At 55.4% G+C, this 17,501-nt stretch overlaps 1 protein-coding gene across 9 annotated transcripts in view; it reads left to right on the top strand.

Moving 5' to 3' along the window:
* The window catches only part of GTF2IRD1 (GTF2I repeat domain containing 1), a 103,079-nt gene extending 86,303 nt beyond the window's left edge, over positions 1-16,776 (top strand). For 3 of the 9 annotated variants that reach the window (XM_045875505.3, XM_064593091.1, XM_064593090.1), the window contains exons 23-27: positions 8,282-8,359; positions 10,175-10,367; positions 12,790-12,827; positions 14,988-15,124; positions 16,296-16,771. In XM_045875505.3, coding sequence (XP_045731461.1) covers positions 8,282-8,359; positions 10,175-10,367; positions 12,790-12,827; positions 14,988-15,124; positions 16,296-16,364 — 515 coding nt within the window. In that variant the 3' untranslated portion in view covers positions 16,365-16,771. Of the gene's footprint in view, positions 1-8,281; positions 8,360-10,174; positions 10,368-12,789; positions 12,828-14,987; positions 15,125-16,295 lie in introns of all 9 variants that reach the window. The other 6 variants (XM_045875506.3, XM_064593092.1, XM_064593089.1 and 3 more) reach the window with 5 other exon arrangements.
* Positions 16,777-17,501: the final 725 nt, after the last annotated feature.

Genomic DNA, 17,501 nt, shown 5'->3' with positions numbered 1-17,501 from the left:
CTTAAAGCCACACACATATTTTTTTCCCTTTAGAGCTGTAGAGGTAAGAGATCCGAGGTGAGTCTTACCGGGCTGAAGTCAGGGTGTCAACGGGGCAGGTTCCCTCTGGAGGCTCTTGTCTTTCCCAGCTTCTAGAAACCCCCTGCATTCCTCAGCATGTGGCCTCTCCTCCAGCTTCAAAGCTTTTCACGCTGACTCTGCTTCTGTCGGCCCAACTCCTGCCCTTTGACCTTCTTGCCTCCTTCTTAGAAGGACTCCAGTGATTACATTTAGGGCCCACTTGGCTAACCCAGGATAACCTCCCCATCTCAAGATCTTTACCTTAGTCACACCAGCCAGTGTCTTTCTGTCGTGTCAAGAAACGTAATCACAGGCTCCAGGGACTAGGACGGGGACAGCTTGGGGGTCACGACTCAGCCTGCTCCGGGATTGGAAGCAGCCGCGGTTTCTCTCCTGGGCGTCCAGGAGGGGGACCCCAGAGAAGGAAAGCCCAGAGAGGAGGGCCAGGTTTGAAGGAGCCCTGGAGAGGCTGCTTAGGGACGTGCAAAATCAAAGGTGCTCTGAGAGGCAGTTGGAAATGTGGGTTTTGGGGGTTGGGGGCGCAGAGACGCGGAGAGAAACCTGCAGTGTGGACAGGGTAGGAGGACCTGCTCTTTCTTCCCTCCCCCGAGCACAGAAACAAGGTCCTGATACAGTCAGCACGATCATAAGCCTGGGTTTTGGACATCGTGTTCTCGTGCCAGCTAGTTAGACGTCTGGATCTGGGGCCAGTCCCAGCCCCCGCTTACTCGCCGTGTAACCCGGGCCAGGTGGCTGTCTCTCCGTGCCTCAGTTTCCTTGTCTGTATAACGGAGGTAGTCACAGGCCCAGCCACCGAGGGTTGTTGGAAAGATTAAGGGAATGAATCCCTGCGGAGTTGCGAGAACAGTGCCCAGCGCGCAAGAGCTTGGTCTCTCTAACCCTTACTTACGGAGCGTCCGTAGTGTCGGGCATCATGGCAGGCGCTGGGGCTTTAACCGTGCGCACATGGTTGAAAGCAGACAGGTCTCGGCCGACAGGGAGCGACCATTCTCGTGTGTTCGGCTGCAGCACGAGCTGCTGTGGTAGAACCACTGGATTGTGTCCTTGAAATCAGCCGCCCACCCCCGGTGATGCAGCAGAGATGCAGCCAAGTGCCCAGGTCTGTCCATCCTTCCCAGGAGGGGCGCTCTTGTCCTGCTCATCAGGCTCAGTGCGTGGCATTCTGTGCCTGGCTGGTCATGGCCACAGTTCAGCCCAGGACCTGGCCGGCCCTGGGTCAGTGACGTCAGTGATGTCTGCCACGTAGCTGGGACCTCGGAGGAGGGAATGGGAGAGGAGAGAGAAGGAGGCGATTTCCCTTGGGGAGGGCCATGTGCGTGGCTGGCGCCAGGATCCTGGATGAACCCCCACAAGAAGACCTGGTGTTTAATCTGCCAAGCCTGGCTGACAGGTTCAAGTTTGTAAGAAGGCCCCTGAGAAGGTGCTGGGTTGTTCCCAAATGGGAAAGCAGTACCCAGGGGTCAGAGAGACCCGGGTTTTACTGTTAGTGCCACTGATCACAGACCTTGTGGCCTTGGTGACGTTGGGCAGGCACCTTGACTCCTGTGAGCCTCAGTATCCTTATCTGTAAAATGGGGACCATAACACCTAGAAGTCAGGCTTGTCGCGAGGAGTGAAGGGCAAATTTCCAGTCCCAGTCTCCGGTGGGCTGGTCCTCAGCAGATGTGGGGTCTGTACCCCAGTGTCCAGCTGCTGAGACGGCAGAAGAAGGGCCTGGTAGCCCCACCAGGGGAGGCTCCAGCCAGCCAGCCCCATCAGCCATTATTCCAAACCTTTGTGTGCAGCCCGTCAGCTAGAGGTCACAAAGCTGGGCCCCAGGGAGGGGAAGGGAGATGGATGGATGTGGGCACAGAGCCTGTCCAAGGAGACTCTGGGGGAGAAGGCTTGCTTTCTTCCCTCCCTTCTCCCGGTCCCATTAGACCTCATGCACTGACCAGATCAGTCCTGATCCCTGGTTCGGGACCCACTGTGCCATTGACCATCCCCTGCATGTGACCATCGTTCCATTGATTGATATAATTTTTTAATTTTGCAATAATTTTTAATTGCCAAAGAATTGCAAAGATCACACAGAATCCCCAAATATACCCTTTGACCCATGCAGGGTCGGCAGAACCGCGTACCTCTGTCAACACTAAGAATTCAACCTTGATCGGTACAATACGTATAACGAAACTGCAGGCTTTATATTTAGATTTTGTGAGTTCCTGCACTAAATGTTTTTTACGTTCCAGAATCCACTCTAGGATACCACAGTGCACATAGCACGCATTCATTTTTTATTCTTTTGTTCGTATTCCTGCCCATGGGTCTACTTGTTAATCAATACTGCACTGAACCCCGTGAGCCCACCACCATCCAAGAATTAGAACAGCGCCCATAATGTGCCCTCCGCCCCCGTGTTCTCCCTCATCCTGCCCTCCTCTCTCCAGAACAAATACAGCCGGTTTCCCTTATCCGCGGATTCATTTTCTGCGTTTCGGCCACCCGCGGTCAACTGCAGTCCAGAAGCAGATGACTGTCCTTCCGATAGAGCTCCAGAAGGTCAATAGTAGCCTAATGCCACATCCTGATGTCTGCATCACCCACCTCACTTCTTTTCCCCATGTAGGCGTTTTATCCTCTTACATCATCACAAGAAGGGGAAGTACAATACAATTAGATATTTTCAGAGAGAAATAGACCACGTTCACGTGACTTTTATTATATAATACAGTACGTTGTCATAATTCTGTTTTATCGTTAGAGTTGTTCATCTCTTACTGTGCCTAATTTCTAAATTAAACTTTATCGTTGGTACGTACGTATAGGGAAAATCATCTGGTATATCTGAGGTTAACTCACTCTTCACAGGCCGACTTCTTAAGTGGCTTTATTACGTGTAATATTTGCCGAAACCAAAATTGTTTCCTTTTGCATGCTTTTTCCTTTTTTTTTTTCCCTAAGATATATATATTTATTTCAGAGAGGGGTCGGGGAGGGGCAGAGGGAGAAGGTGAGGGAGAATCTCAAGCAGACTCCCCGCTGAGTGCAGAGCCTGACTTGGGGCTCCATCTCACGACCCTGAGATCACGACCTGAGCTGAAACCAGGTGTCGGCCACTTAACCGACTGCGCCACTCAGGAGCCCCACTTTTTACTTTTACAAGCGAGGCGTGTCCTCGTGTGTCAAGTCTGGACTTGCTTTTCCTACTCGGCCTTATGTAAGGTGATTCTGACATGCGACGCCGAGCCAGCTCGCGTCCACTGCTCCGTGCGGTTCCGGCAGGTGACCGCGCCACTCTGCTGTCCTCGGCCACTCGGGTGGCTTCGTGGATTTCCTGTTAATAAGAGTGCTGTTAGGGCTCTTGGCCATATTTCCTTTGGCACGTGTAAGAAGTTTCTCTGGGGTGTGTTCTCCGAGAGCGGGCACGGGGGCGAGGCCGTCCACCCCGCTGCCATGCATGCGTGGCCTCTCTGAGCCTCAGTTTCTCCACCTCTAAAACCAATGACAGAATTCCCGCTGCACCTGCGTGCCGGGCTGAGAGGGAGTGAAAAGGTGAAGCTGAGCATGCCTTCTCACTTTGATGAAGGTCCGGAGCCCGGAAAGGGACGTGTGCAAGCTGCAGAGCCCGAGCAGGGGACAAGCGGGGGCAGCTGTCCCATCAACGTGGGGATCCCTGTGGACATCCACCCTCTGTTCGCTTGAGGGTCTGCGTGATGCCTGGATCACCCAGCCCAGGCCTGGCAGAGAGGAGGGGTCCCGCGGAAGAGCTGGGAGAGGGGGAATTGTCCCCCTCCGAGCAGCCCGTCCCTTGCTGCGGGCTCCTCCTGGCCCCTTACCATCCTGAATGTCAGCGTACAGACACCAATCCGAGCTGTGGACCTCAAGCTGGTGGAGAGAGGCCCCCGGCTGTTCGCGGTTCTCGTACTTTGCCCCTGGGGAGAGGGCTGTGGGGCCATCGCAGACAGCAAGCACCCCGAGCCCTCTGGTTTCTAATTGTGTACCCAGCTTGGCTGTGATTTAGTAAGCTTGGTTGCTTTCTTCCCCCAGGCAAAATTCAGTTAATCCTCAAGCTAACAGACGGCAGATTAGAAACAACCAGATGAGAGCTATTGGGGCAGACGGAGTGACAGAGACCAATAAACTGGAATGAGCAGCAAGGGGGGCAGAAATGCCGACAGGGTGGGCCTGCCCTTGAAGCATGTTGCTGCCCCGGGGTGGGGGGTTCAAGTCAACCTCTCCCCCCCCACACTCTGCCCCACCATGTGCTACCTAAGAAAGGGGTACTTGATGCATTTTAGTAAACGGCCTGCCCACAATGGGTACGACAAACCCAGGAGATTGGAGAAGTTAAGCATCCGTTATCGGGAAGAGTCTCATACGTGAAGCTTAATTCCCCGAGACTCCAGGGTAATGGAAACATTGATCTAATAGCGTCAGCGACAACCTGACTGTGATGGCGGGGGGCCTTCACCGTTTTTATCTGTGACACCATGGGATCCTCCTGGCAGGCCAGGAGTCCCATCTGAGGGATGTGGAAACAGGCCCAGAGAGGTGGAGTGACGTTCCAAACATCACATAGCATTAGGGGTAGAATCAAGATTGCCTTGCAGTCTGCTGAGCCAGGGACCCCCGTGTCACAGGCCCTGGGGACCCCCTTCCTCCCCGCTGCAGGCAGGCATTCAGGGAGGTACACTGGGGGGACCCACACTCCACATGGAGCCCCAACAGTGACTCTCCAAATGGAGAACATTCTGAAATGTTTGCCAACACCGGTCGGTGTTTTTTTTGTTTTGTTTTGTTTTGTTTTAAGATTTTATTTATTTATTTGAGAGAGAGAGAATGAGAGACAGCGAGCATGAGAAGGAGGAGGGTCAGAGGGAGAAGCAGACTCCCTGCCGAGCAGGGAGCCCGATGCGGGACTTGACCCAGGGACTCCAGGATCATGACCTGAGCCGAAGGCAGTCGCTTAACCAACTGAGCCACCCAGGCGCCCCCGGGTCAGTGTTCTTATAGCCAGCCTGGGTTCAGGGGAGCTCAGACCGGTCCCCCCGAATAGGTTTGGTGACTCAGGCTTCAGAACAGTAAAACCGGCCCCAGGGCCATGCCAGGCACTGGGTTCTCAACGGCAGCCCCACCTGGTCTCCCCTGTCGTGGTAGTGACTTTCCAAACGAGGAAATCCAGTGGTTCGGAGAATTGTTCAAGGTCACGAGCTAATAACAGGATTTGAACCCCAGCTGTCAGATAGCCAAGTAAACACTCTTAACTCCCGGCTGCCCTTCAGACTGGGTTTATGGCCGAAGCCCTACACGGCCCACAGTGACTGTGCTCTCTGCCCCACCCCGTGTTCTCGGAGGGAGTTTCCTGGTCTTTGTTTTGCCCACAAGCAGACCAGACCCAGAGGGAAAAGCTCCCCGGGGCCTGTCCTGCCCCAGCCCAGGCTAGCAGGACAGCTGCTCCCACCGAAGCCCCAGGCCAGCAGGGAGCCTGGCTCTCCCCCTCAGGGCTAGAGCAGGGACACGGGACGGGGGGCTGGGGGGGTCTCCACCTGTGGTTCGACTTTGCCCATGCACCTCAAGGAGCTGCCTCCCATTTCCTGTGAGCCCCCAGACGGGGCAGGGGCTCTCTCCCCTCCAGCCCACACCAGAATCTACCCTCGCCTGTTTCACTCAAAAATGTACCATTAATGGGGCACCTGGGTGGCTCAGTCGTTAAGTGTCTGCCTTTGGCTCGGGTCATGAGCCCAGGGTCCTGGGATCGAGCCCCGCATCGGGCTCCCTGCTCCGCGGGAAGCCTGCTTCTCCCTCTCCCACTCCCCCTGCTTGTGTTCCCTCTCTCACTGTGTCTCTCTCTCTGACAAATAAATAAAATCTTAAAAAAAAAAGTACCTTTAAGAAAAAATGGAACTCCCTTCCTCCAAATTAAATAAAAACAAAAAAATTAAGACTTTTTAAAAATTAAAAAAGTAATCAGTAAAAACGAAGAGGGGAGAGGAGCCAAGAGGCACCCTTTCTGAGGCCTGGCGCTGTGCACATAGGAGGTGCTTAATACCCAGCAGCAGCACCTCCTCTGGGAAGCCCTCCCTGATTCCCAGCTGGGTTAGGTTCCCCCCACGTGCCCTGCACTGATAGTTATCAAGGCCGGTGGGTCACCAAGCGTCCCTCACCATCCCTTGCCCTGGACCCGGGCTGTGTTTCTGTCCTCTGCTAAATGCCCAGGGGCAGCACCACATCCAGATGGGATGGTCTTCGTGAAATCTTGGGCCCAGACAAATGTCGTGTCAAGACAGTGAGCAAGAGCACCGAGAGGGGACATCCCACGACGCCCGCACGGCAGGGCTAGCAGGAGCCCAGGTGCGTGGCTTCAGGTTCTCTGCCCTTCTGGGGCCTGGTGTGGCCTCTGCCAGGGCGAGGGCCGTGTGAGGCTCAGGCCTGCGCGGTGTGCACCCCTCACCCACACAGCCGCCGGAGCCTCCAGGCCAAGGCAGGGGAGAGGAGACACGACACGGCCGTGTCCCCAGCCACAGCAGCCGCCACTTACAGGGCCCGTCCTTGAGGGGCCGTGCACTGCCTTTCAACCCAGCCGGCTTTGTGGGGTCCGGCTGTGTCGGCCCCGCCCCGGGCCCCAAGGAGACAGGGATTCCGGACTGTGAGCTGATAGGACAAGAGATTTAGAGGAAACAACCTGAGGATCAACCCTTCCTTCTACAGACGGGGAAACAGAGATCTCGGGGAACCCGGGGCTCTTGGTCAGACAGATGGACTGTTCCTGGCACTTGGCAGCTGTGTGGTCTTGGGGAAGTTGCTTGACCTCTCTGAGCCTCTGGTGTCCTTGGCTGTGGTGAGGGGTGGCCGTGCTCGTGCCCAGGAGAGCTGCCGGCATCACCGATGGGAATCCAGGCCATACTGCCCTGTCCTGTGGGTGCCGCCATGTCTGTGCGGAATCCTGGCACCAGAGGAATGCCTGGTGGCCAAGGGGGAGATGGACAGCGTCTGCCACCTCCCCACAGGCTCTGGGTGGCCCTTGGGACCAGGGCTCTGTCAGGTTGCCCACTCAGGACCTGGAGAAGGGTCAGGCTGACTCTTGGCCACGGTGGGGTCCTGAAGACCATCCGGAAGGGCTGTGTTTTTGGGGGTTGTGGGAAGAAGGAGGCCTCTAAGGGGGGCTCAGTTCAGTGTCTTGGTCCGACTGATGGGGCCATTACTTCCCCCGAGAGGGAGGACCCTGGGATGCAGGGTGTCAGGAGCACCTGGGTGGCTGGATGGTCATGGTTGAAGAGACATATGCAGAAACTCTGAGATGTGGCAGATCTCGTTCCAGAGTCGGGAGCGTGGGCATGACCGGGACCACACAAGGCACGGCGGGCCTGCAGCAGGGGCAGCAGGCGGACTGGGAAGGGAGGTTCCTCCCTGGCGGGGCTGCAGAGTTCCTGCATTGGCCTCCGAACTTGAACTGAGTTCTGTGAGATTTTCCAGATTAAAACAGGAGTTGTTTTTCTCCACAAACCCATTCTGTCTGTTCTGCCCCACATCTCCCAGGCCCTGGCTCCCCGCCTGCTTCCACTCCACTCCCACCCCTGTCTGCCGGAGGCCCGGCCAGCTCAGGGCACCCTTCTTGGAACTCCAGCTCCCTCCCCAGCCCAGGGCACGAGCCCATCAGGCCCCTCTGCCCCCAGGACCCCTGCATCCCATCCACACCCTCCACGTTCCCGGCCCGGCCCAGGCCCTGTCTCACGGCTCACCTGGCCCACTGCCACTTTAGACCGAAGACGGGTGAGGGGAGCCCAGGGTCCAACAGCAGGTGTCCACGGAGGTCTGCCCTGGGCCCTGGGTGGGGAGAGTGTGCAGCCCCCATGCTCCCGCAGCGTTCCTGTCTCCCCGGTCACGAGCCTCGGGCTCAGGATCATCCAGGCAGCCGGGGTGAGTTTCTGGCAGCCAGTGACCTTGGCACCACCCCGTGCTTCTGCCACATCCAACAGACCGGCCTGGGCCAGTTCTTCCCACCCCACCCCATCCATCAGAAGCCCCTGCCTGCCTTCTGAGAGCACGCTCGAACAGCTGATATAGGAAGGGGGGACGGATGGATTGATGAACAGACAACCACGGCCAGGAACAAAGCTGCCTGATATTAACGCGGTGGGCAGGGGATGCCACATGGGAGTCCGTCCAGGGGCCGGCCCGTGCCCACCTTCACGGCCGCCTTGTCTTCCTCTCGTAGATGAAGATGACGCCAACAGACTAGGGGAGAAGGTGATCCTCCGCGAGCAGGTGAAGGAGCTCTTCAATGAGAAATACGGTCAGTGCATGAGGAGTAGGGTCTGTGGGGCAGGGTCTGTGGGGCCAGCCTTCCTGGGCAGCCCCTCCCTCTACAGCCAGCCTTGGCCGCCTCCAGTTCCACCCCCAGCTGCCCTGCCGGTGACTGGTGGGAGCTGACCCCTCATTTCCCCGTCCGAACACTGGGAAAGAACCCATCTGGGGCGCCCAGGGCAGAGATTGCAGGTCAGCATTTCCGCTGCTCTAGGGCTGGGCCTTGCGGCAGAGGCCATGCATGGCCCACGGCCAAGTGCTTGTTTGTGCATCTGCCCAACTCACACTTAGCCGTGAGGACTCTGGGGGAGGGCGTCCGATCCCTGCCATCCTGGGGCTCGGAATCTGTGCAGGGAGGTGGTCAGGGAATAGGTAAGGGCCATGCGATGCTAGGTGAAGGCACCCAGGGTGCCAGGGCAGAGCCCAGTTGGGACAATTAATAATATGGTTACTGGGCGCCTGGCTGGCTCAGTGGGTGGAGCGTGCGACTCTTGATCTCAGGGTCACAGGTTCGAGCCCCACCTTGGGTGTAGAGATTACTTAAAAATAAATTCTTTTTTTTTGTTTTGTTTTGTTTAAAGATTTTATTTATTTATTTAACAGAGAGAGACATGAGAGAGGGAATACAAGCAGTGGGAGTGGGAGAGGGAGAAGCAGGCTTCCCGTGGAGCAGGGAGCCCGATGCAGGGCTCGATCCCAGGGCCCTGGGATCATGACCTGAGCCGAAGGCAGCCGCTTAACGACTGAGCCACCCAGGCGCCCAAAAATAAATTCTCAAAAATAAAATAAAATCTTAATAATAATAATAACATGGTTACAGTCGAGCTTTCTAGATCATTGAGTGCCAAGCTACGCTAGATGCTCTGTATACATTACGTTTTATTTGATGAATTTAGTATTATTTCCATTTTGCATTGTAGCAGGGAGACGGACGTAATAAAAAATATTTTTAAATAGAATTTCAGAGAGTGATAACGGAGAAGACAAAACAGTAGCAGGATAAGGGGTTGCCTGGGGGGTGGGGCAGGAATGCCCCTGGGAGGATGGGACGTGCGTTAGCCAAGACTAGAGACTCAAATGTCAGGAGGGGACACACATTCCAGGAAGAGCTTGCCGGGCAGCAGGGACAGCTGGGTGACTGGGGACCAGCAAGGAGGCCAGAGGGCCTGGGGTAAGCAGCCGGGGGAGGCCCCCAGTGCACAGGGAGGGGCGGGCAGGCCTAACGAGGAGTTGGGGTTTCGTTCTGAGAGGGAGAAGCGACTCTGCTGGTGTTTGGTGGGGTCGGCTCTTTCACTTGTCATTGTGAAATCAAAATTCAGACACGGACGAAAATGGGTATTGGTGACCTGCCACGTCACCCAAAGCCAGCCCCTGGGATCACCAACATTTTGCCAACCTGACTTCTTCAGTGTCCATGTACACACTTCGGAATTTTTTAAAACACACCCAAGGCACCCTATCCTGTCATCCATAAATAACTTAAGTAAGGACTTTGTAGTTTTCCTACCATAATAGTAGATCTTAAGCAGATATCACATCTCTTGTTTATCAGTTCTGGGTACGCACACTTAACATGGCACCAGGCACGCGCCAAAGTGCCTGTTTTATTGCCAGCACTGGGTATTAGGTTTATAGTTTTGCTAAGTGGATTTAAAGAAAAAAAGAAGGTGTGTGTATTGATTTTTAAACTCTGTAGTACGGTGGCCGCCAAGCTGGACCATGCCAGGATCCAGCCCTTTCCCCGGGGGGCGTGGCCTCTCACAGGGGACCTCTTCCCCTCGCGCTGACCCACCGTGTCTTGTAGGCGAGGCCCTGGGCCTGAACAGGCCTGTGCTGGTCCCGTACAAACTGATCCGGGACAGCCCAGACGCCGTCGAGGTCACGGGCCTGCCTGACGACATCCCTTTCCGGAACCCCAACACGTACGACATCCACCGGCTGGAGAAGATCCTGAAGGCCCGAGAGCACGTGCGCATGGTCATCATCAACCAGCTCCAGTGAGTGCCCCCAGCACCCAGCGCGGGGTGGGCACAATGGGCCGGGGCCATGGGAGAGGGGACTGCTTGCATCCGGTGGGGAAATTCCCAAAGCAGTCCCAGCCAGGAGACGAGAGAGACGGAGACAGATGGACAGACAGACAGACTGGTGCCTCTTGCTTGCCCAGATTCCAAGAGACAGATAGCTTAACACTCTCATCTTCATGGTGGGTCAGCTGGGACACAAACCCAGCTCTCTCACTCCATCCGGGTCACTGTAACACAATACTACAGATCAGGAGGCTTATAAACAACACACATGGACTTCTCACAGTTCCGGAAACTGGGAAGTCCAAGATCAAGGTGGTGGCAGATTCAGGGTCTGGTGAGGACCCACTTCCTAGGTGACCATCTTCTTGGGGCGCCTGGGTCACTCAGTCTGTTAAGCGTCTCTGCCTTCAGCTCAGGTCATGATCCCAGGGTCCTGGGATCGAGCCCCGCATTGGGCTCCTAGCTCAGCGGGAAGCCTGCTTCTTTCTGTCACTCTCCCTTTGTGTTCTCTCTCGCTCGCTCAAATAAATAAATAAATAAATAAAAATCTTTAAAAAAAAGAAAAGATTGTATGTATGGTGACAGATGTTAACTAGACTTAACATGGTCATCATTTCACAATATATACAAATATGGAATCGTTATGTTGAACACCTGAAACTAACACGGCATTATTATATCAATTATGTGTCAGTTATATGTCCTTTATGTCATATGTCAATTATACCTCCATAAAGGGGCGCCTGGGTGGCTCAGTCCGTTAAGCGTCTGCCTTCGGCTCAGGTTGAGATCCCAGGGTTCTGGGATCGAGCCCCGCATCGGGCTCCCAGCTCAGCGGGGTGTCTGCTTCTCCCTCTCCCTCTGCACCTCCCCTCTGCTTGTGCTGTCTCCCTCTCTCCCTCTCAAATAAATAAATGAATAAAATCTTTAAAAGAAATTATACCTCGATAAAAAGAAAATACACACAGCAAACTTGGGAAACACGAAAAGGTAGAAAAAAAGAAGGTAACCATGTAACTGTCCTCTTCAGGCCTAATACCATGATGCACTAACTTTTTCCCCTATGCACATTTTCTTTTCAATTTTACACTTGATGTTTTAAATTTTTTTAAGATTTTATTTATTTATTTGAGAGAAAGAGAGAGCGGGGTAGGGGAGCAGAGCAAGAGGGAGAAAGAGTCTCAAGAAGACTGTGCTGGGCATGGAGCCCGATGCAGTAACCCTAAACCAAGAATTGGCCGCTTTAGAATTAAAATATTTGTATATATCCAAAAAAAAAAAATGAAATGATTCAGACGGGTTTCAAATAAAAAGCATTTTCCCTCCCACCTACCGTCCACCCCCTGAAGCAACTACTAGACAGTGCAAGAAACCACGGCAAAAAAATGCTCACCCCCCCCATAGGCGTACCTCCCAGAAAGAACCGCCAAAGACATTCTAGAACTTTCCTTCCCCATTTCCACGTTTCTTTTAATGCCTATTAGATTTTTATTTGTGGCAAATGAAACTGAGATCATACAGTATTTATCTGTAGACAGTAAATAAAACTTGCTGTTTCTTTTTTTTTTTTTTTAATATTTTGTTTATTTGAGAGAGAGAATGAGATAGAGAGAGAGCATGAGAGGGGGAAGGGTCAGAGGGAGAAGCAGGCTCCCCGCTGAGCAGGGAGCCCGATGCGGGACTCGATCCCGGGACTCCGGGATCATGACCTGAGCCGAAGGCAGTCGCTTAACCAACTGAGCCACCCAGGTGCCCAAACTTGCTGTTTCTTGTCTGGCTGTCTTGTACACGCTCGAACATTATCTACGTCCCTGAGGATTCCCTTTAGTGACTGACCAGTCATCTGAATAGATAGACCATAATGTCCTTTTCTGATGGACATTTAGGCTGCATCTCATTTGGGAGGGGGGGTTCATACAAAGAATGCTAAAAGTAAAACAATAAAATAAAAATTAACGCATACATAAAAAAATAATAGTGTGATGAATATCCACTTCTGTAAATCTAGGCACACACTTTTTTTAAGTTTATTTACTTAAGTAATCTCTACACCGACTGTGGGGCTCGAACTCACGGCCCTGAGATCAAGAGCCACGTGCTCTACCAACTGAGCCAGCTGGGGATCCCTAGGCACACATTTCTGACCACTTGGTCAGGCGGCACCCTCGACTTCTAGACCAGGAAAGCGGGCCCCAAGGGGCGATTGGCCTGGCAGGGCACTGCCTGGTCTGGGGGGGATGCCCACCGTTTCCATCCGGGTCTTACCTCACACTCCAGCAGCGGTGGGAGCATCTCCTCTCGTGAGAGGTGTCGCCCATTTTCAGGGGGCAGGTGGGAAGGAAGAGGGGAAACCCCATTTTTCTAACTGCCACCTCCTTTCTTTTTCTTTTAGACCTTTTGCAGAGATCTGCAATGACGCCAAGGTGCCAGGTAAGGCGGAGGCTGGAAAAGCCACCTCTCTGCCTCTCAGGGACCAGGGTCTGTGGGTAGATCTGGTCCGGGTGGCTTGCGGTCGGTAGCTGACCACCCAGAGGGGGTATAGTGCTCCCTGCCCAGTGGGTCCACAGGGAGCCTGCAGGTGCCCGCCAGAGGGGGCGCGGCCACAGCACGGCTGAGTGTGTCACATCAACGGGAGATTAGGAGGGGCGGGCTGGAGCCAGGAGGAGGGGGCAGCCGGTGGGATCATGGAAGCCACCTGGGGGAGGAGAAGGATGCTGTGTGACCAGCAGGGGGAGGCAGGCCGCATGGCCGAGACTGGCTGGGGCCGGGGGGCGGGGGGGGGGACCCCACCCTTCTGCCTGCATTTGCAAGGCACACACCTGCACCAGACACTGTCCCTTAGAACCCTTGAGTGCACAGGAAGCTGGGAGACCATCTGGTGCCATGGTTCTGCCTGAGAAGATGCACCGTAGAAACGGCGGAAGGTTCCTCAGAGTGATTGGGAGGCGCACCGCTGATTAAAATACACAGATCTAGTCCCAACCACACTGTGCAGCTGGGAAGCTGAGGCCCAGAGAGGGAAAGGGGCTTGGCAGGGCCACGTGGGAGGTTGGTGGCCACCTCAAGCCATCCATCCGAACTGCAGGCCCAGCAAGTGCTTAGTGGGCACCGTGATGGGCCCCCATCCTGGCCTGAGACCTGAGGCCCCAACTCCAGCTGGGTCCAGGTCCCCCTGGAACGGCACGGCCTAGGGTGGCACAGCCCAGCCAGGAGCCACCTCCCTCTGTCCTGTGCTGATCACGGGGGCCAGGTGAGGCACCAGATTCGCGGGTAGGGAGGTGACAGGTTTGGGAGCTGTTCCCAGGTTGAAGGCAGAGATGCAGAAGGCCCTGCCGAGGCGTGGGGAGGAGAGTTTAGGACAGATGCTCAGAGGGCGGACGCCATGACTTGCATCCACCACTCCCTCCCACCATGGCCATCTTTAGGGTCTTCCAGTGACCCCGGGTTGGCTGTGACCTTGGGCCAGCACCTCTGCCTTCCTGTTCATGTGGGGCCCCCTACAAAAATCCCTTTTCTCTGGCTGAGCTCCTTCCGCCCCCAGAATCTTCTGTTTCCCAGGATGTCTGTTTATGCCGTAGTCACAGACCCCCCAGCCTCTGATTTTTCTTCATCAGCTGGACAAACAGCCACCTCATGGGCTCAGCCAGCCCTCATGCCATGTGATTGTCACCCAGTCTGGTTTCTACTCAGTGACCTGGCCCACTCAGTCAAGCACCAAACCCTACTTGTGTGGTGCACGGTTGCAGATCTTTTTTCTAAGTCTCATATATTCCTATCAATTTAATTCTGCAGCAACAGAACCCCGGCTGAGTCCTGCAATGTGCTGGGCTGGGTGCTGGGCTCTTTCATACACAGTAACCTCCTTTGAGTCTCACATCACATGGTTTTCCCCATTTGGCTCAGAGAGGTTAATTGATTTGCCCGGGGTCACACAGCAAGGGTTGGCAGTAATGGGAATTGGAATCTGGGACTTCTGACTATAAACCTGAGTCTCTTTCCCCGGGGACACTGCGTGCTGTGAACTGTCATCTGTCAGCATTCTCAGGTTGGGGTCATCACACATCCACAGTTAACAGTAGCGACAATATGGATACCAGCTCTCAGTTGCTGAGTATTTCTGGGGGCCCAGGCATATTACCCACGGGAGCCTGGGTCCCCCTCAACATTTCACTCGCAAGGAAATGAAGGCACAAGTCCGAGTGACTTGAAGTGACTTTCTCCAGGGCCCGAGGCCGAGCCCCTCACTGCAGAATGCCGGGCCCTGGGAGTTCTGGGGAGGCCGGCCCCCACAGGCTGGATGGTCTGGGGATGGCATAAGGAGGACATGGGCCTGAACTGAGCCTGCTCGGGGGGCACACCTGGGGGGTGAGGCTCATGTTAGCAAAGGCAGGGAGGAGAGCCACGGGGCTGTGGGGCCTGGTTAAGGACAGAGGTTGGAGGGCTGGGCCTCGGCCGCTGGCGGGGGAGAGGGGGTTGGTCTGGGGGGGTCTGGAGCCTTGAATGCCGAGAAGGGGGCTTGAAACCTGAAAACAAAAGCCTTCTCCCGAGGGGTTCGAAGCCGAGACCCAGCAGCAACCTCTTCTCCCGCAGCCAAAGACAGCGGCATTCCCAAGCGCAAGAGAAAGCGGGTCTCCGAAGGGAACTCCTTCTCCTCCTCCTCCTCGTCTTCCTCCTCCTCATCCTCTAACCCGGAGTCCGTGGCGTCCACCAACCAGATCTCACTCGTGGTAAAGTTGCACAGATCCGGACCTGACCGCTCGGCTCTTTGGCCTTCACCCCGCACGCGGGCAGGGCTGTCTGCTCTGGGGCGCGGGTTTGGGGTGCAGGGAGGCACTGGGCCCTGAGTGGGGCTCCGCAGCCTCAGGGCTGCAGACACGTCTGCCCGATCTCCTCAAGAGATAGTCCAGCCCTGTCATCGGCTGCTCACAAGCCCCCGGGCCAGGAAGTCACACCTCTGCTGGGCAGGTGGGCAAGCGGGAGCCCGGGAGAGGGTAGGGGGCTCCCCTGGGCAGTGCCAGAACAGGACCCTGAGCAGACAGACTCTCGGTTCCTGGGCTGTCAGAGGCTAGGTTAATCTCTGCACTCACCTCACGAGCTCCGGGCCCCACCACAGCCCTGTGAGGTGTAGGTGTTACCCGCAGGGTGTGGAGGAGGGAAGTAGGGGTCAGCGGCTAGTTGGTGGTGGCCTCACTGCGGTCAGCCATGGATGGAGGACCCACCTGCAGCCTCCTCCCGTCCCGCCGTGTGGTTGGCCTGGGTTCTCTCCCATCCAAGAGGAAGACCCCATGAGGGGCACACACGCATGACAGTTCTTTCTGACTTCAAAATACTAGCTTGAAATCCTGAGTCCTGTGGGGAGAATATTGGAGTACCTTTGAAAATGATTTGGGGATTTATCGTTTGACCGTGCCCCCCTTTAACCGCTTCCTGGAAAAAAAACCCAAAGTTCAGGCCGTACCTTTCTCCCCACCTAGGAGTGTGTACACAGGGTCCCTAGCTCTTCCCGCATCCAAGAGCCTTGCGGAAGTGTGGAAGGCCTTGTGGGCCAGGCAGAGGCGGCCTGGAGGGAGGGGGACAGACTTTCTGGGGCATAAGGCCCGGAGGGGGCTGAGTGTGTGGGGATGACCACCTGTTCTGAGCCACTCCTCAATTTTGTCTGGTCCGCATGAATAGCCCCTGGGACATAGGTGGGAACAGGTCAGAAGGCCTGAGCCCAGGCTCCATGGCCATCAGTGAACTGCGTGACCTTGGACAGGTCATGTTCCCCTCTCTGGACCTTCAGTGCCTCAAAATGAATCGCATCTGAGAAGGCCCTTCAGAAAGCATTGCTCAGTGGTCTGGCGGTCTTTCCGTGTCACCCGGAGTCCTAACCCAGACCGTTTGTCCCCCTCTCTCTAGCAATGGCCAATGTACATGGTGGACTATGCCGGCCTGAACGTGCAGCTCCCGGGACCTCTGAATTACTAGACCTCAGTGCTGAATCAGGACCTCACTCAGAAAGACTAAAGGAAATGTAATTTATGTACAAAGTGTATATTCGGATATGTATCGATGCCTTTTAGTTTTTCCAATGATTTTTACACTATATTCCTGCCACCAAGGCCTTTTTAAATAAGTAAAAAAAAAAAAAAAAAAAAAAAAGCCTGGCCCTTGCTCATAACTTCTGCGTATTCTCATTTGGAATTACAACTACAGCTGTCACTGGGATGAGGTCAGGAAACCCGGCTCAGACGGCCTGCCAAGGTCCTCCTTCCTTGCCAGAGCAGAGGCCATGTCCCTGACTGCTGGGCCCTGCTGTCTGGTGACAGACTCCTCTCATTTCTCTGCCGCTGGGGCCGCGTGGCCTCCCAATGAGGTGGCACGGAAGGCCAGGTGGCAGACTGACCCCCTGGCCTCAGGGAGCGCACAGGGTGGAAGGGGGCTGTCTTGGTGAATTAGCAGGGGACGTCTCAAGCGTTAAGTATGATCATCAAGCCTGGACTCTCCGTGGCTGGAGAGAAGGCACCCTGGCCGAGGGGCTCTGGATTGGGCCCGGAGGGGTGGGGCGGATTTTTGATAGAGCTCAAGGGCATCTGAACAGAGTGATGGGTCACAGCTGTGTTTCAGCAAGGCCACTTTGGTGGCAGGTGAGAAGATGAAGGAAGGGGTAAGACTGAAGGCAGAAGGACAGGTCAAGAGGGCCCGACAGTGAGCAGCGGCCCCGTTCACTGGAGGCAGGGTGCCGTGGGAGCACAAGGCAGCACCGAATCTAGAACCATCTCTGAAGCGGAGACTTGAAGAGCACAGCTGGGGTTGGCAGGGCAAAGCGGGACGGGGAGGACAGGACCGTGATCTAGGAGAGTCACTTGTGCCAAGGCTGGGAGGCTGCCCGAGACCGGGCGTTCCAGGAACAGGGAGTGGCTGGAGGTGAGATGAGCGCTCGGTGAGGATGCTCAGCGGGCTGGGCAGAGCCCAGCTGAAGGGGTGAGTGGGGCAGAAATGCAGCCTGGGTTCTCTGGGCCGAGGGCTGAGCCGTGCACCCTGGGGCCGGCCCGCATCCCTTTTTTTACCGGCCTTGTGGAAGTGTGTAAGGCCTGGGGGGTACGGGGGCACCACCGGATCTGC

Source organism: Mirounga angustirostris, unplaced genomic scaffold, assembly GCF_029215605.1.
Source record: "Mirounga angustirostris isolate CCGP_5_RB_7025 unplaced genomic scaffold, mMirAng1.0.hap1 SCAF_5, whole genome shotgun sequence".
Lineage (NCBI taxonomy): Eukaryota > Metazoa > Chordata > Mammalia > Carnivora > Phocidae > Mirounga > Mirounga angustirostris.
Note: the sequence above shows the minus strand (reverse complement) of the source record. Positions and strands in the feature narration are given on the sequence as shown.